The following is a 14,044-nucleotide window of genomic DNA, read 5'->3' on the forward strand; positions in this document are numbered from 1 at the left end:
CAGGTACAGCACAGGCAGCGGGAGTGCAAGCTTCCCCCAGACTGCCCCACCAATGTGCCTCAACCCTGACCTGAAGGGACCACTTCTAGGGATGAGAGGGGATTCAGTCTCCATGCTCATTCAATTCTTGGCCTGTCTGGTGAGACTGCCAACAAGGTTACCAGTTAGTACCATTTGTGGTGTTGGGTTTTGTGATATGGACACTAGTCCACTGAGAACTGGATCACATAGGCCACTGAACAGCCTTCAGATGGTAACAACTGTTGGTCAAAGGTAATCTTTCTTATTTCTATTTTCCTTATTTATAATTACTCTTTGCAGTAGTAGAATTCCAGGAGAGGTGGCATGGGCTTTGCCAAGCCTTTTATCTAGAGACTAGTGTTTTGGGCTCTATAATGCTTATTCTTGGAGCTGGTCAAAGTCCAGGGGCTTTATTTTTCTTTCAGTACTAGTTGCCATTTCTCATTCTACATTAACAGTGTTACAGTGGTCAAAATCAGTTGCATTATTTCAGCTGAGTCTGCCTAGCTTTCACCACAATGCAAAGTGCAGAAAAGGTTTTCCTTGTTTAAATTTTGTACTGGACTTAGGTTTTTAAGTGCCTAATCTATGGCATGACTATATTACCATTCCTTAGGAGGCATTTCAGTTGTGTTTGTTTTTCTGTTTTTAAGATTTTAAAAAAAATGAATGGTTCAGACCAAGTTCATTCTTGGTACTGTTATTTGGTACAGCAGACTTCAGGAAGATGTAGGGTCTCTGTGGAATTAATTTTGCCTCAATACCAGCAGACTTATGCTAGGCTGGCCACTAACAAGCATTTTTTCCAATGGTGAGAGTTTGACTATTGAGCTCAAACCTTTGCATTGCATTTATCCTACTAGTCTTCTTAATTGCTTTATGACTCTTTTTGGATCAGCAGAGTTCCCATGTCTTGATTTTTGGAAACTTTAAAACCAAGTAATGTGCAATAAAGATATTGGCTTTCTGACCTCTTCCCACTCCAGGGAAGATGCTTTCATTTGATTCACTGTTCTTTAACAGTGTCCTTAATCAAATTTCATCCCTGAATACATGAGTGTATTAGGGAAATCCATGTGTGAGCATAAACCATCAACTTACAATTCAGTGCAGCAAGTTCACAGCTACTAGAGGGCTTAACCTATCCATCCTGTTGCACATTAGGGTTATAATTAGTGCAGGAATAATTTTTTTGCCCTAAACATCTGTAGGGTTGTATTAAGCATGGGTGTGTTATATCATGGAAGTTAAAGATGGAGTGTACTAAGAAGAGTGGACTGTTGGTAGGACCTTTACTACAGTTATGCCTCTCCACTTGTTCTGACTTGGAAATTTTAGAGTTCACTTTGCAGTCTCTTATGTGACTGTTTTACTAATCTGCAGTGACAGGAAAATCAGTACTTGTTTTGTTAGCCAGAGTAGCATTTGTATCTGAACTTGTCACAGTGCCCTCTTTTGTTGGATTTAGATATGCCAAAATACATAACTGCATGATTTTGGTGGGAGAAATCCCCTTTAGTAGTTTTAAATTAAAAGTCAGTTCAGTTGATTCATATCTAACAGGCTATTTCCAATTTGAGTGTAAGTTGTTAGATATGAATGCAATTCTTTGTTTCTGCATGCCACCTCTTTGAATTGTTTTGACATTTTAGTAGGTTGGAGGAAGATCTGTCATAACAACTAATAATGTCACAGCTCCAGTTTCTGGATTCTCTTGTAATAAAGTCACCTGTGTAGGACATGGAGAGAATCTAGCCAGTGAAGTTTCTGGCAGTTGTATTAACCTTATTTTTTCAGGGACAAAGTTTGACATATCTCAAAATAGAGCTGACAGGACTAAATTCAGGAAATTAGATTTTACTGTAACAACTAGAACCATCAACAGCAAAATTAACACCTTGGTTTCTCTGTGTGTGTGTGTGTGTATGTTTAAAGTCAGTCAGTGTCTCTGCTGATAACCACAGGATGCAGTTTTGGTACCCATGATGAGATTCTTTTGATCCTTTCAACATATATGACAGAATAATATTTCAGAAATACAGTGGTTGTGATTTGAACTTTAATACTTACATTTTTACCTGAATTTTGTTTTCTGGATGTACTTCATGCATGTGAAAATAACCTTCACTAAGCTCTCAACACAGACAACAAACACCACAACACAGAAGGTACTGAACTTTGCTCTGCTCTGTTAATTTTGAAAGATGAGGTAGAACAGACAGACACAAACCTGCTTAGTCACAGTATAGCAGTCACTGTTGAACTGTAATGCTTTGGAGGCTTTTATTCCTTCCTTGATTGAATAAAGCATTTTTGAGTGGCAATCATGGACTTAAAGAAATGCAGTTGTCTACAGGAGTTGTGATTATGCCCAGTTTCATTCTACATATCTGTATTAGTTTTGATGCTGAACTTGCCCTGTTGTAGTGTAGTTCATATTCACTCTAACCTATAATCTGCCTTTTTAAACTGCAAGCTGTCCTTTGACTGTGTTCCTAAACTAGTTACTCTGGGTGGAATGGAGCTGACCCTAAATTTCAGACAGTTGGAAGTATTCCTAGTGTAAACTGAGAGTTTAAGAAAAAGGATGAAACTCCAGAGGCATATAATAGAATTCTTTCACTTCCAATTCTCACACTAGAACAAGTTGTGTCATGTTCAGCTCATCTGCATGTTTGCAGCCTAAGAGCAATTTGAGAAACGTGTTTTGATTAAATCAAAATTAGGCAGAATGCAAAAATAAGACTGATGCAGAGAAAGTGTTCTCTCTGGAGAATGCAATCAAGTAGAAAAGCAGCAGAATGTAGAAACCTTGTCCTTCAGACACACATTAGTTGTGGTCAACCTGCTATTGCTTGCAGGGTAGTAAGGTTTGGATTTTCCTCAGATCAAGATATTAAAGATTTATCTGAGCAGCAGAGACCATCAAACTTTGAGCTGGGGCAAAAGGAGAGGCTGAACCAGCCATATTGGTGAAATTTTCTGCTTTTATTCCATCCATGTGGCTATTTCCCTTTTATTTATTTTTTCTTTTCTTATTTTTCTTTAAGCAAATTATAAACTTGCAATCTCTTGATGCTTGATTTGTTGCTTAAGTCTGTTTCTGGTGCCATTATCATATTATTTCTTTATCAGGCAAGGTTTCAGTGTGCTTGGCTATCAATGTAAGACTTTGTGTGAGCTGACACAGGTTTTCTTTGCCCCTTTTATGCCTTCTTTTTTATCGGCTTTTGTTACATTGAATCATTAATAAGTTGAAATTTTCAAGGTTTTAATAAACAATTTTTTTCTTGGGACAACAGCGTTATTAAAGTAATTGCTCAATATTCTTGCATGATAAGTTGAAAGTGTTGTATTTTTGTGTTTCTTTTTCTGTTTTAACTATGTAAGTACAAGGAGTGACATATAAGGGAATAAAAGGATTTTTTTATGTAAACAGTCCCCATATTCAATACTTAATAAATGTTTAGTTTCCTAGGTGAGTTGCACCAGGACAGACTTCTTCGAATGATGTCATGAATTCTGTGTTTTTCTATGTCAGATCAGATTAATGGAGTTGTAGCTGTAACTTTGCACTGGGGTGGTGTTTATGCTCTTCAAACAAATCTGAAATAATTTCTTGCTGTTGAGAGCATTAAGTAAAACAGAAATTGCTTCAATACTGCAGCATTTTTCTTTCACTGATGAAATATTATTTGCAGCCTTGTAGATCAAAAGCATTTCCCATTACTGACTCAGCAAGTGCTTGTTAATTGTTAAAGAAAGAAAAATCTGTATTCTCTCATTGCTGTTTCTTGATATTTTTGCAAGGTTTGGAAGAGTGACACTTAAAACTTGCTTAAAATGGGTTTCAAGCTTCCTGGCCCAGTTTAATGAAGTCAAGTTCATTCCTGTCTGTTTGCCTTCAGACATGAGATAATTTTGCTTTGTTCAATAACAATTGTTTTCCTTTAAAATCCTAATTTTAAGGAAATGTTTATCACCACTTCTTCAAAACAGTTGAAATATTTCTTGTGAGCAAATGTGATTGACAATTTTAAAAGCTCTTAATAAACATGTATCCCTAAAACTAAATAGACAGACATATTACTGAAATATAGATGCAAGGAACAAATGAATTTCTTCTTTTTTTTTTTTTCTTTCTTTTTTTAGGTCATAATAGTAACCACCTCTCCAAGCTCAACTTTTGTACCCAACATCCTTTCCAAGTCCCACAACTATGCAGCAGTTACAAAACTTGTCCCAACATCAGTCATTGCCTCAACTACTCAAAAGCAGCCCGTGGTCATCACTGCTTCCCAGTCCTCTGTGGGCAGCAGCAGCAGCTGCTCCACTCCCTCCTGCACTGCAAATACCATTGCTGTGACTGCTGTAGTGTCATCCACACCGTCAGTGGTTATGTCAACAGTAGCACAAGGTATGGCAATTCTCTTATCAAGGCTCTTTCACTGAGAGGTTGGACTTTGCATTGAGAATAGCACCGGGGAGATGCACTTTTTGTTTATGTATGAGTAAAGCACATGTGAAAGAAATCTGCTGATGAAACTAATCCAAGAGGCTCCACAAAAGTTCTTGAACTGTTTTCCTCTGTACTTCAACAGTTAATGTGCAGATCCTCCTTTTAAAGAGCTTGTGATGCTGTGGTGTGACCTAGCTCTAAAACAATATAACCTCAAAATGACTGGCTTCAAGAACTTTGTCTGGTGTATAGAAAAATGTACATTTTCAATATTTGAAGGTGATTGCATCTTTAAAAGCCCAATTTACCAAAACATGCAAAGTTAACATCAAGTAAATACAACTTATTAACATGCCCAGGTGACAATTCTGAAAGGTAGAGAAATATTTGCACCTTTTTATCGGTGCAAATATTTCACTTTTTATCGGTGTCTTTTATCAGCATGCCAGTTTTGAAGTCCTTTATAATTAAGACCTTAGTAGGCCTGATGAAAATTCTTAGGTTTCTCATTTCAAATTCCAACTGTGTATGCTAGCTTGACTGTTTCAGCTTCACAGCCACCAGCTAGCATTTAAAAGGGAAGCTATGAATGAATGAATGAATGAGCCTTAGTGAGCAGCACTTGAAAGAAAAACTGCCTGACAATTACAAGTGTCACATCACAATTTTTCCTGGTCTGTATTTTCCATTCTTGCTCCATTCCACAAAACACTGGGTTGCCATATCAAGGCTGAGGAGGTATTTTCCTTCCTTATTGCTTGTATTAATATAATCAGATATTAATCTGTGGAGCAGAAGGGCTGACAGCAGGCTTTCATATTGTTTGAACTGTTGATTCTTAATTGGGTTTGATCATGGAGGCTTTAATTCTAATGTACATTAGGTGGAGTATCTCTCCAACCATTTTTTTTCCAAGACTGTCAGTGGCATTGCAGAAGATGCTGGTGAAAGGTTTTGTGACATGAACTGGTGATATTTTCAAATGTAAAATTAAACTCATGAATGAAAAGAGCTCCCCAAGGAAGTGGTGTAAGTCACCTTAAATGATGCTGTGAGAAAAGGGTTGCTTATTTAGATTGCCAGAATTGTACTGTTACTATGATTTCTGTCATTATCACTGCCATCTGTTTGTTTTCCACTGCAACTGGGATTTAGTTAAAAAATTACTTCATAAAATATGGACTTAGTTTGTCTGTTTTGATGTTTATGGATATGTTGTTTAGAATTATATACAAAGTCAGATTTTGCTGTAAATGTTGTGACAGCTATATAGGAAAATGACAGAAATAAGTAATAAGATTTATTTGGGAACTTTGTCTTTCCATCTTACTGCAAACATCTTTTAATGTTTTTAACCTAACCTAACAGCACAAAACAGGTGGTCCACAGTTTTATAAATTACATACAATCACTTGATTTTTTTTTTAATTCCAAACAACTCTTTTGCTAGCAGATACTCCCTTCCAATGTTGATGTGTTTGATGTTTGACATTGTCCTAACACCAGCTTCTTGCAATTGTGATTTTGGAATCATTGAATCACAGAATGTTTTGGGTTGAAAATGACCTTAAAGATCTAGTTCCAGCCCCACTGCTAGGGGCCAAAACACCTTCCACTAAACTAGATTGTTATAAATATTTATAAATACAAATATATCTATATTTAAAATACTTTCACTATAGGTATTTTGCTGTCTTGAAGCTTAAAGATGAGAATTTGAAAATATTATTAAATTATTTGTATTACAAAAGGTGCAGAAGTAAACTGGGTTTGTGGTCTTTCCATTAGCTGCTGTTCTGCTGCCACGTTGCAAGTCTGCATGAAGCTCCATTGCCTCCTAACAGAGCACTTCTGCTACATGGGAGCTTTATTTCCTCACATACATCAATGTATTTTTCAGTAGTAAAGATAATTGTAATGTAAGAGTATTTTAGAAATTATAGCATTTTTCTTTCTTGTTGCACTGATCAATCTTAAACCCTTTACTCTTTCACAGGTGTATCTACGTCAGCAGTTAAAGTTGCCTCGACCAGACTACCTTCCCCAAAAGGTTTGGTTGGGAATCCAACTCAGATCTTAGCACAGTTTCCCAAGCAGCATCAGCAGTCTCCCAAACAGCAGCTGCACCAAGTCCAGCAGGCCCAGCAGCAGCCGCAGCAGCAGCAGCAGCTGGTGCCGTGTTCTGCAGCCCAGCAGCAGCCACAGCAGTCTCAGCTGCCAGCTGGCATCAAGCCCACCATTCAGATCAAACAGGAATCAGGTAGTTGGAGTTGATCTTGGGTCACATTGGTGAGGTCTGGCTGCAACTCAGGGAAGTAGGGCAGAGTTCTGCCCCAAAATGTTTATGGGGGAGTGGTCGTGAAGGTGTGATCTCTTGAGTACAGGATTTGGCTTCAAACATGATTATAAGTAGATAGTGAAGGATGTTTTAATGTTTTCAAATAGCAGTAATTAAAGAATTTGGTTCTTTCACTCTTCTTGTTTGGTTCAGGTATTACAGACCATGCTTTAAGTATATGTATTTTTACCTTAGAGGTTGAGAGGTTTGTAAATAACTTCAAAAATAATGTGATTGGCAACCTGAAACACACCAGTTTTCTGAAGATCCAAGAGTTGTTCAACTATATCACCTGGAAAAAGAAGTTACTCCATGTTTTAATTATTTTCTTTGGTCCAGAAATCAAAATGTGCTTTTGAGGTACTTGTCAAAACAAATACAGTTAGATCTGGAAGTTAGACTGGATTCTTTTTGTGATATTGATTCATTCAGCTGACTTTGGGCAAGTCATATTATCTTTCTTTTTTGGCTTTTCTCTGCTTTAGCATACAGTTTTTATCTCAGCAAGAAGTAGTAAGAAATAAAGTTTGCAAAGTTAACCAATTCTCAAATAAGTGCTATAAAAGTGCAAAGTATTTTTATGTATATTCACATAAAATCAGTATTTTATTTTAATCCTGTCAGTAAAATTCTTATTTATATCATACTATTTAGATCAAACAATTAGATTAGACCATGGAATGAAAAAATAAACAGCCCTACTCCTTTGATAAAACCCCTAGTCCTTTGATAAAACTACCTACTTCTGTCCTTTGATCAAACTACCTTTTGGATTATAGGACCATTGCTTAAGAAAATTAATAGCTGCTAATTAAGAGATAAAAAAGGCTTCCAGCCACTGAACAATATCAATGTGAGCTTCATTTTCCTCATCTACAATGAATTTAGGCTCATTGTGCTTTTTAGTTGAAAGTTTCTTTGGAAATACCATCTGATACTAATTCTTTCTGGAAGATGTGACTCAGTTTTCATGGAGACTTTACTCTTTGGATGATACAGAGACTTCAAATTCTCTTTCAGTTTGGAGCTGACTTGCTCTGTACTGCTTTTATAGTTAGTGTAGAGAGAAGAAAACATCTCTGGAGGATGTTCCTCATCTCAAATGGACAAGACTTTTCACCTAAGAATACTTGTGTGCAAACCTAAATGCTTCATCTAGATGGGATTCATTCAGGCTCTATGTTCCATGGCATTTGGCCACCACAATGCCATGCATTTACCTCATCATGGAACAGATCATAAGATGCACATCTCCTAGATGTACTTTTGAACAGATGTTGTCAATCCACTGGTTTGCAACTGAGAAGTGAATCTCACAGAGGTACCATTCCCCAAAATAAAATGAAGAGAAAGGGAGCAGAATCCTGGAGGCATTAAGGTGCCCTCATCCTTCAGTCTTACTGATCCACTCGTAGCTTAAGCCAAATTTCTTTGTGGCTTTAAGATGACCAGTAAATCAAGGGGAAAGTGAGCATTTACTAAAAGTAACCTTCCCTAGCCAGTGTCATAGTTGCTGCCTTATAGTCACTAATACTCCTTGTGCAGAAATGTTTTTTAATTCCTTCAGGATGGAAAAGTTTGTCTAGGCTTATGACACATTAGGATTTATAGACTGAATTGATGAAGAATTACTTTGCTTCTAGATGGTTCATTGTATATGAACCTATTCAGTCTTGGTTGTAACCTGTTGGCTCCTGGGAAAGTTCTGGTTTTTTTGTATCATGTACCAGGAAAAATAAAAAATAACATCAACAAATCAGTGATGGAATGGACAGTGGAAGTAGCTAAGAACTGAAACAGGCACATGAAAGGCAAAGATGATGACTTTTTTGGTGTTGCAAAACAACTGAAACCCAACCAAAACTAAGCAAAAAAAAAAAAAAACAACTAAAAAATTAAATAATTTTTTTCATTATCAAGAATATATGGGCTCAGAATTGAAGCCTTGTGGGGCTACTTGCCCACTAGGCCTTGGTCTGAGAAAGCATTTCAGAAAGTAACTTATCGTGCCTGTATTTTAACAGTGACCTTTCTCCTTTCCTAGGTGTTAAAATAATCACTCAACAGGTGCAGCCCAGTAAAATCCTTCCCAAACCAGTTACAGCGACCTTGCCCAGCAGTAGCAATTCACCCATTATGGTGGTTAGCAGTAATGGGACTATCATGACAACTAAACTGGTCACTACTCCCACTGGTAAGTTATGGCTCTGAGAAGGGAAGGGAGGGTAAATCCAGGCATACAGATGATCAAGCATGGTTTCCTAGGGTTAAAAAATAAGGCACTTGCCTCTTCTGAGCAGTGGGCACAACAGCACATTCACAATCCTGTTGTTATTTATTCTAGATCAGGATTTTTCCACTGAGTGCTCTTTTAGTCCACTGTTGGAATTGGTACACAAAAATACCATTGTTCCTTCCCCACTGGGTTTATTTTAAAGGCAGTTTTTATGAAATCTATACAGATACTTTGCACTTCTGTAGTACCTTATATGACATGATTTATACTGATTTAACTCAAGCAGACAGGTCAGCACTATTCCTGTTTTGCATGGATGGACTTCAAAAGAAATGTGACTTGCTCATAGTCCTGCAGTGAATTTATAAAAAGACTCCCAGTGTTTTTCTGAGCATCTGGTTGTATTTGTGTTTCTAATAGATAATAATGCAGACTGTTCTGATTGTAAACTTGCATGAGGAAAACTTAACAGGTAGCTTTATCCTGGTTTTCAGAAAACTCTTCATTTCCTTATTTTTTTTAGCATGGGCTGGGAATATTAGAACCATGAAATCATTATGGTTGGAAAAGCCCTCTAAAATCATCAAGTCTGACAGTAACCCAGCACCACCATGTTCACCACTAAAAATTTTGTCCCAAGTGCCACATCCATGTGGCTTTTGAATGCTCCCAGGGATGTTGATTCCACTGCTTTCCTGGGCAGCTTGTTCCAATGTCTGACCACCCTGCCCATGAGCAATTTTTTCATAATATCCTACCTGAACCTTTCCTGGTGCAACTTGAGGCCATCTCCTCATGTCCTTAGCATAAACTAATGGTTAATACTCTTGTTCTCTTGTTTATAACTTTTCAAATACCGCACAGATACATTTTTGAGTGCATTAGAAAAAACAAATATTTTGCAGTTTCATTTTGTTGGTAAAATCTGTACTGTGCTCTCTTGGATGTGAACACATCTTTCTGGATGAAACAAACTGCTTTCCTCTTTGATTTTCAGCAATTAAGGGCACTATCTGCAGCATTAGAAGCAAAATGGAATTTCAGTGTTTGTGTTGTTATTTTTGAACAAGTTTCTTTTGTGGACTCAGTGTCTTTGTATTCAGAAAAGGACTAGTTCTAAAAAACAGCATTTATACTATGTTGAGAGGTTTCTTTTGTGCTGCTGTATGCCAAGTCCATAAAATAGCATCATCATTGTATTTTTTCTATGAGTTTTACTTAAACTAATGTTTGGTGGTTCTCTTTATAAGCAATCTATCATATATTAGAAGTGTCATTCCTGAGAGGAGGGGATGAGTTCTGGTCATGTCATCAGATGCCTGACTCCTGGGCATCTAAGGGAGCAAGAGGCAAACCTACAGGCAGAATCTGCACAGCTGTTGAAAATTACAGTCTTACACACAAGGACATGAATTAAAATAAGGCAGTCATGGAACATTTGTTAAAATACTCAGAAGACTGTTATATTCAATTTAAATTTAGTATATACTTGAGTATTGCTCTGTGGATTTAAAAATTACTAGAAGAATTTTAAAGGGTGGTAATAGATTGCAGGATGGGATGTTTTTGTGATCTGACACTTTTCTCCTAAACTAACACATTTTTCCACAAATATTAGTAGAGGATTGTGTTGTAACAGTGAACTTTTTTCTCTCTCTCTTTTAAACAGGAACTCAAGCAACTTATACACGGCCAACAGTGAGCCCCTCTCTGGGAGCTCGGATGGCTGGAACTCCAGGGGCTGCTACTTATGTGAAAACTACAAGTGGCAGCATCATTACTGTAGTACCAAAATCCCTGGCTACTCTAGGAGGAAAGATCATCAGCAGTAATATTGTTTCTGGTAGGCATATGAGTACTGTTGTTACTTGTAAGGCTTTTATTTCAAAAGTAACTTTGGGCTTGATCAAATTGTTCAGGGCTTTTCTGTGGCTTACATGCTCAAATAGTTATTACAACCTTTATTGGAGAATTCAGAAGGAAAATAGCTGAGCATGAAGAAGGTAATAGGTAGAAGTTTGAAGGTGGAGTGTTCTTAAGGATTGTGATAGTTCTTGTGTTTAAGAAGGAAACAGCAAATGTGAAGGAAAACTGGGAAGAAAGAGAAATGTGGGGTGGGAGCTACTATGTTGTACAGAGGACAGAAATATCAGAAAACACTATTGGCCCAAATTCAAAAAATTTTATAATCTCAGTGCTGCCTTTCTCTGTTCCACTGCATATCCAAAGGACCGGAATAAAAATGGATTGTGTATGTTAAATTCAGCCTTGCAGTCTTCACCTTACTTTGATATTTTACCTGTGGCAGCCTGTCTGTCCTTTAGGCCATGTTCTGCCTTAAGCTTTCCCTCCCAGCTTTATGCAGACAGTGCTGGTTGTCTTTGTTAGTCTGCTGGTTAGCCATTGGTCTCCCTGCTGGTTATGTGCTTGTACAGGTTTCTCAGAGAAGCTGTGGCTGCCCCAACCCTGGAAGTGTTCAAGGCCAGCTTGGATGGGGCCTGGAGCACTGGTGTAGTGAAAGATGTCCCTGCCCTTGACAGGGGTGGAACTGGATGAGCTTCTAGGTCCCTTCCAACCCAAAACGTTCGGTGGTTCCATCATCTCTGAAGATAGGGTTTTTTGGGACCAGGACCAAGCACACTGATACCAGTGGCAACTTCTTGTATATGTTTAGGACTTTGTTTAGCAAAGACCTGACATGGCACCAGCCAGCTCCAGTCACTGCAAGGTGCTGCACAAGCCATCCAGTAAATGCACTCTTGGGCTGTAATCTGGTAGAGCAGTTTTACAGGTTTTGATTTCCACAAGATTATATTTAGTGATGATACAGCATCTTCTTTGGCAACAAGTAACTTTTTTTAGCCTGTTGTGGATATGGTGAATTATGAAGACAATGTCTTGTATCATACACTTGTAATGAATTATACACAAGTGGAAGTATTCTCCTGAGCAGCAGCTAATGTGGGGAAACCTGTGAGTGATCCTGATGAGAATAATAAGAACACAAGTTTGGAAATCATGCCTGCTTTTGTTTTTTTGTTTGCTTAATTGTTTTTACTAAGGGAGCAGTCCTTTAGATGCCTCTGAAGTCAGTAGGATTAAATAAATCGTAATTTTGTCACAACATGTCTTCCCTTTCCCAGAATTGGTAGAATTGTTAATCGGAAATAGGTTGTGAAGAATCTACAGGCATGACTAATGAGTAGAAGATAGTAAAGGGAATCCTTGGGTTTGCCACTCTGTTGTGACTGAATGGTACTTTCCTCTGGAGAAAGGAGAAATTGTTCATAAAAAGCTGTCTGAGTAGCTACTGCAATGGCAGTCTGATAGCACTGATGACTGATTCCAGTGTAGGGACTTTTGTGGACTGTGGAAGGCTGACCAGAATTACCTGTCAGTGCAGGTAACCAAAAACCTGATAAAGGGAATGGAACTAATTAAATACTAACATAGGAACAGCTATAGCCAGGTCAGCTCTTCAAAAAACAAACAAACAGAAAAAAACCCCCAAAACAACTAACTGGAGATACATCCTTGGTACATAGATTCTTCTACAGAGGTCATCTGTAGAAGAGTATTTGTCTGTGCAAATAGGAGCTTGAGTTGAGTATTAATGATGTTCTTATCCCACCCTAACTCTAGCCTTTGACAAGTTCTACATGTTTGCATGAGAAAGCTGTGTTAGTCTGCTCTGTAACTTGTGAGAAGGGGTTGCCTGTCCTAATGTAAAATACATTCTGTTCCCCTGGGCACACCTGTTTTTACTGTAGGTGAAAGATTTCTTGAGTTGGCATGTAATTTTTCCATGTTGAGTTGGGAGACATGAATTTCCTTTCCAGATGCTGCAGGTTTCTTGATGTGCTGTCAGATTTAAATACAATGATTCTTCTATATCTTACCAACTTCTACGGTGAAAGGAAATGTACAAAATGTGATAAACTGCACATTATTTTTTTTCCCACAAAAATTTAGGAACTACGACCAAAATCACTACAATTCCAATGACATCAAAACCCAATGTGATTGTTGTGCAAAAAACTACTGGGAAAGGAACTACAATTCAAGGGCTTCCAGGCAAAAATGTGGTCACAACACTGCTGAATGCTGGGGTAAGTAATTGTTTCAAGTCTCAGATTGAGAGCCTGGTGACAAGCTGTGTGGTGGCTGCTGCTTGTCCTCCATTCTGCTAAAGGCTCAATTAAAAGCAAACTGTGCATGAGCTCCTTAACAGATCTGGCATGCCTTGATGTCAGGGATCTTTAAAAACTGACTGTGGTTTGCAGAACATGCTTAAAGCAAACTGGGGATGTTTTCGAAGATAAAAGAAAATATAAATTTTAGAACTTTTTTTCCCATGGATAATGATTTTGTATTGCTGAAGTGAGAACCAGGCTCCTGTGTTAATAACTTGCATCTCCAGCCATTTTTCATTTGGGTATAAAGGGCAGAAATAAACTGTATCCTCACAGTAGGGGAAGCACTTTCAATTAATTTGGTTTGTAACATTGTGGCATCCTGTGCTCTGGGTACTGCATAGTGGTGAATTATTTTTTTGGTAACCTGAGGTATACCTAAGAATAAAATCAAGTTTCTGGCATCTACTGAGCTTATCTTTAAGTACTAGTAAATAAAAATGATCAGTGTTCCTAGGTAAAACTGAGAGATTTAATGCCTTATTCCTGTAAAATTTAAAAGGCTGCTTGAGTAGCAGAACTATTGAAAGGGTTTTTTTTTAATCTTTTATGGTTTGTTTTTTTTTTTTTAAGTTTTGAACTTCCCTTGTTTTAGAATTAAAGGTATATTTGCAGACAAGTGGAAAGATTATGATGTTACAAAATAGTAGCTACCAAAATGGGATGGTATTTTTGAAACAAGTATGGTTTGGGGGATTTCCAGCTATTTCATGGATATTGGTAGGACCTGGCTACTACTGTGCTACTCACTTGGTTTGCTACTGTGCAGAGCTTAAAAAATCATGCTCAATGTCTTT

General features: G+C 37.7%; 1 protein-coding gene across 9 annotated transcripts in view; it reads left to right on the forward strand.

Moving 5' to 3' along the window:
- The window catches only part of EMSY (EMSY transcriptional repressor, BRCA2 interacting), a 41,632-nt gene that overhangs the window by 14,298 nt on the left and 13,290 nt on the right, over positions 1-14,044 (forward strand). For 8 of the 9 annotated variants that reach the window (XM_054270332.1, XM_054270338.1, XM_054270341.1 and 5 more), the window contains 5 exons: positions 4,174-4,438; positions 6,477-6,740; positions 8,863-9,012; positions 10,724-10,897; positions 13,027-13,163. In XM_054270332.1, the coding sequence (XP_054126307.1) occupies positions 4,174-4,438; positions 6,477-6,740; positions 8,863-9,012; positions 10,724-10,897; positions 13,027-13,163 (990 nt within the window). The remainder of the gene's footprint in view (positions 1-4,173; positions 4,439-6,476; positions 6,741-8,862; positions 9,013-10,723; positions 10,898-13,026; positions 13,164-14,044) is intronic. The other variant, XM_054270335.1, reaches the window with a different exon arrangement.

This window comes from Melozone crissalis, unplaced genomic scaffold (genome assembly GCF_028551555.1).
Source record: "Melozone crissalis strain CALT ecotype California unplaced genomic scaffold, PUWL_Pcris_2 ptg000009l_1, whole genome shotgun sequence".
In the NCBI taxonomy this organism is placed as follows: Eukaryota; Metazoa; Chordata; class Aves; order Passeriformes; family Passerellidae; genus Melozone; species Melozone crissalis.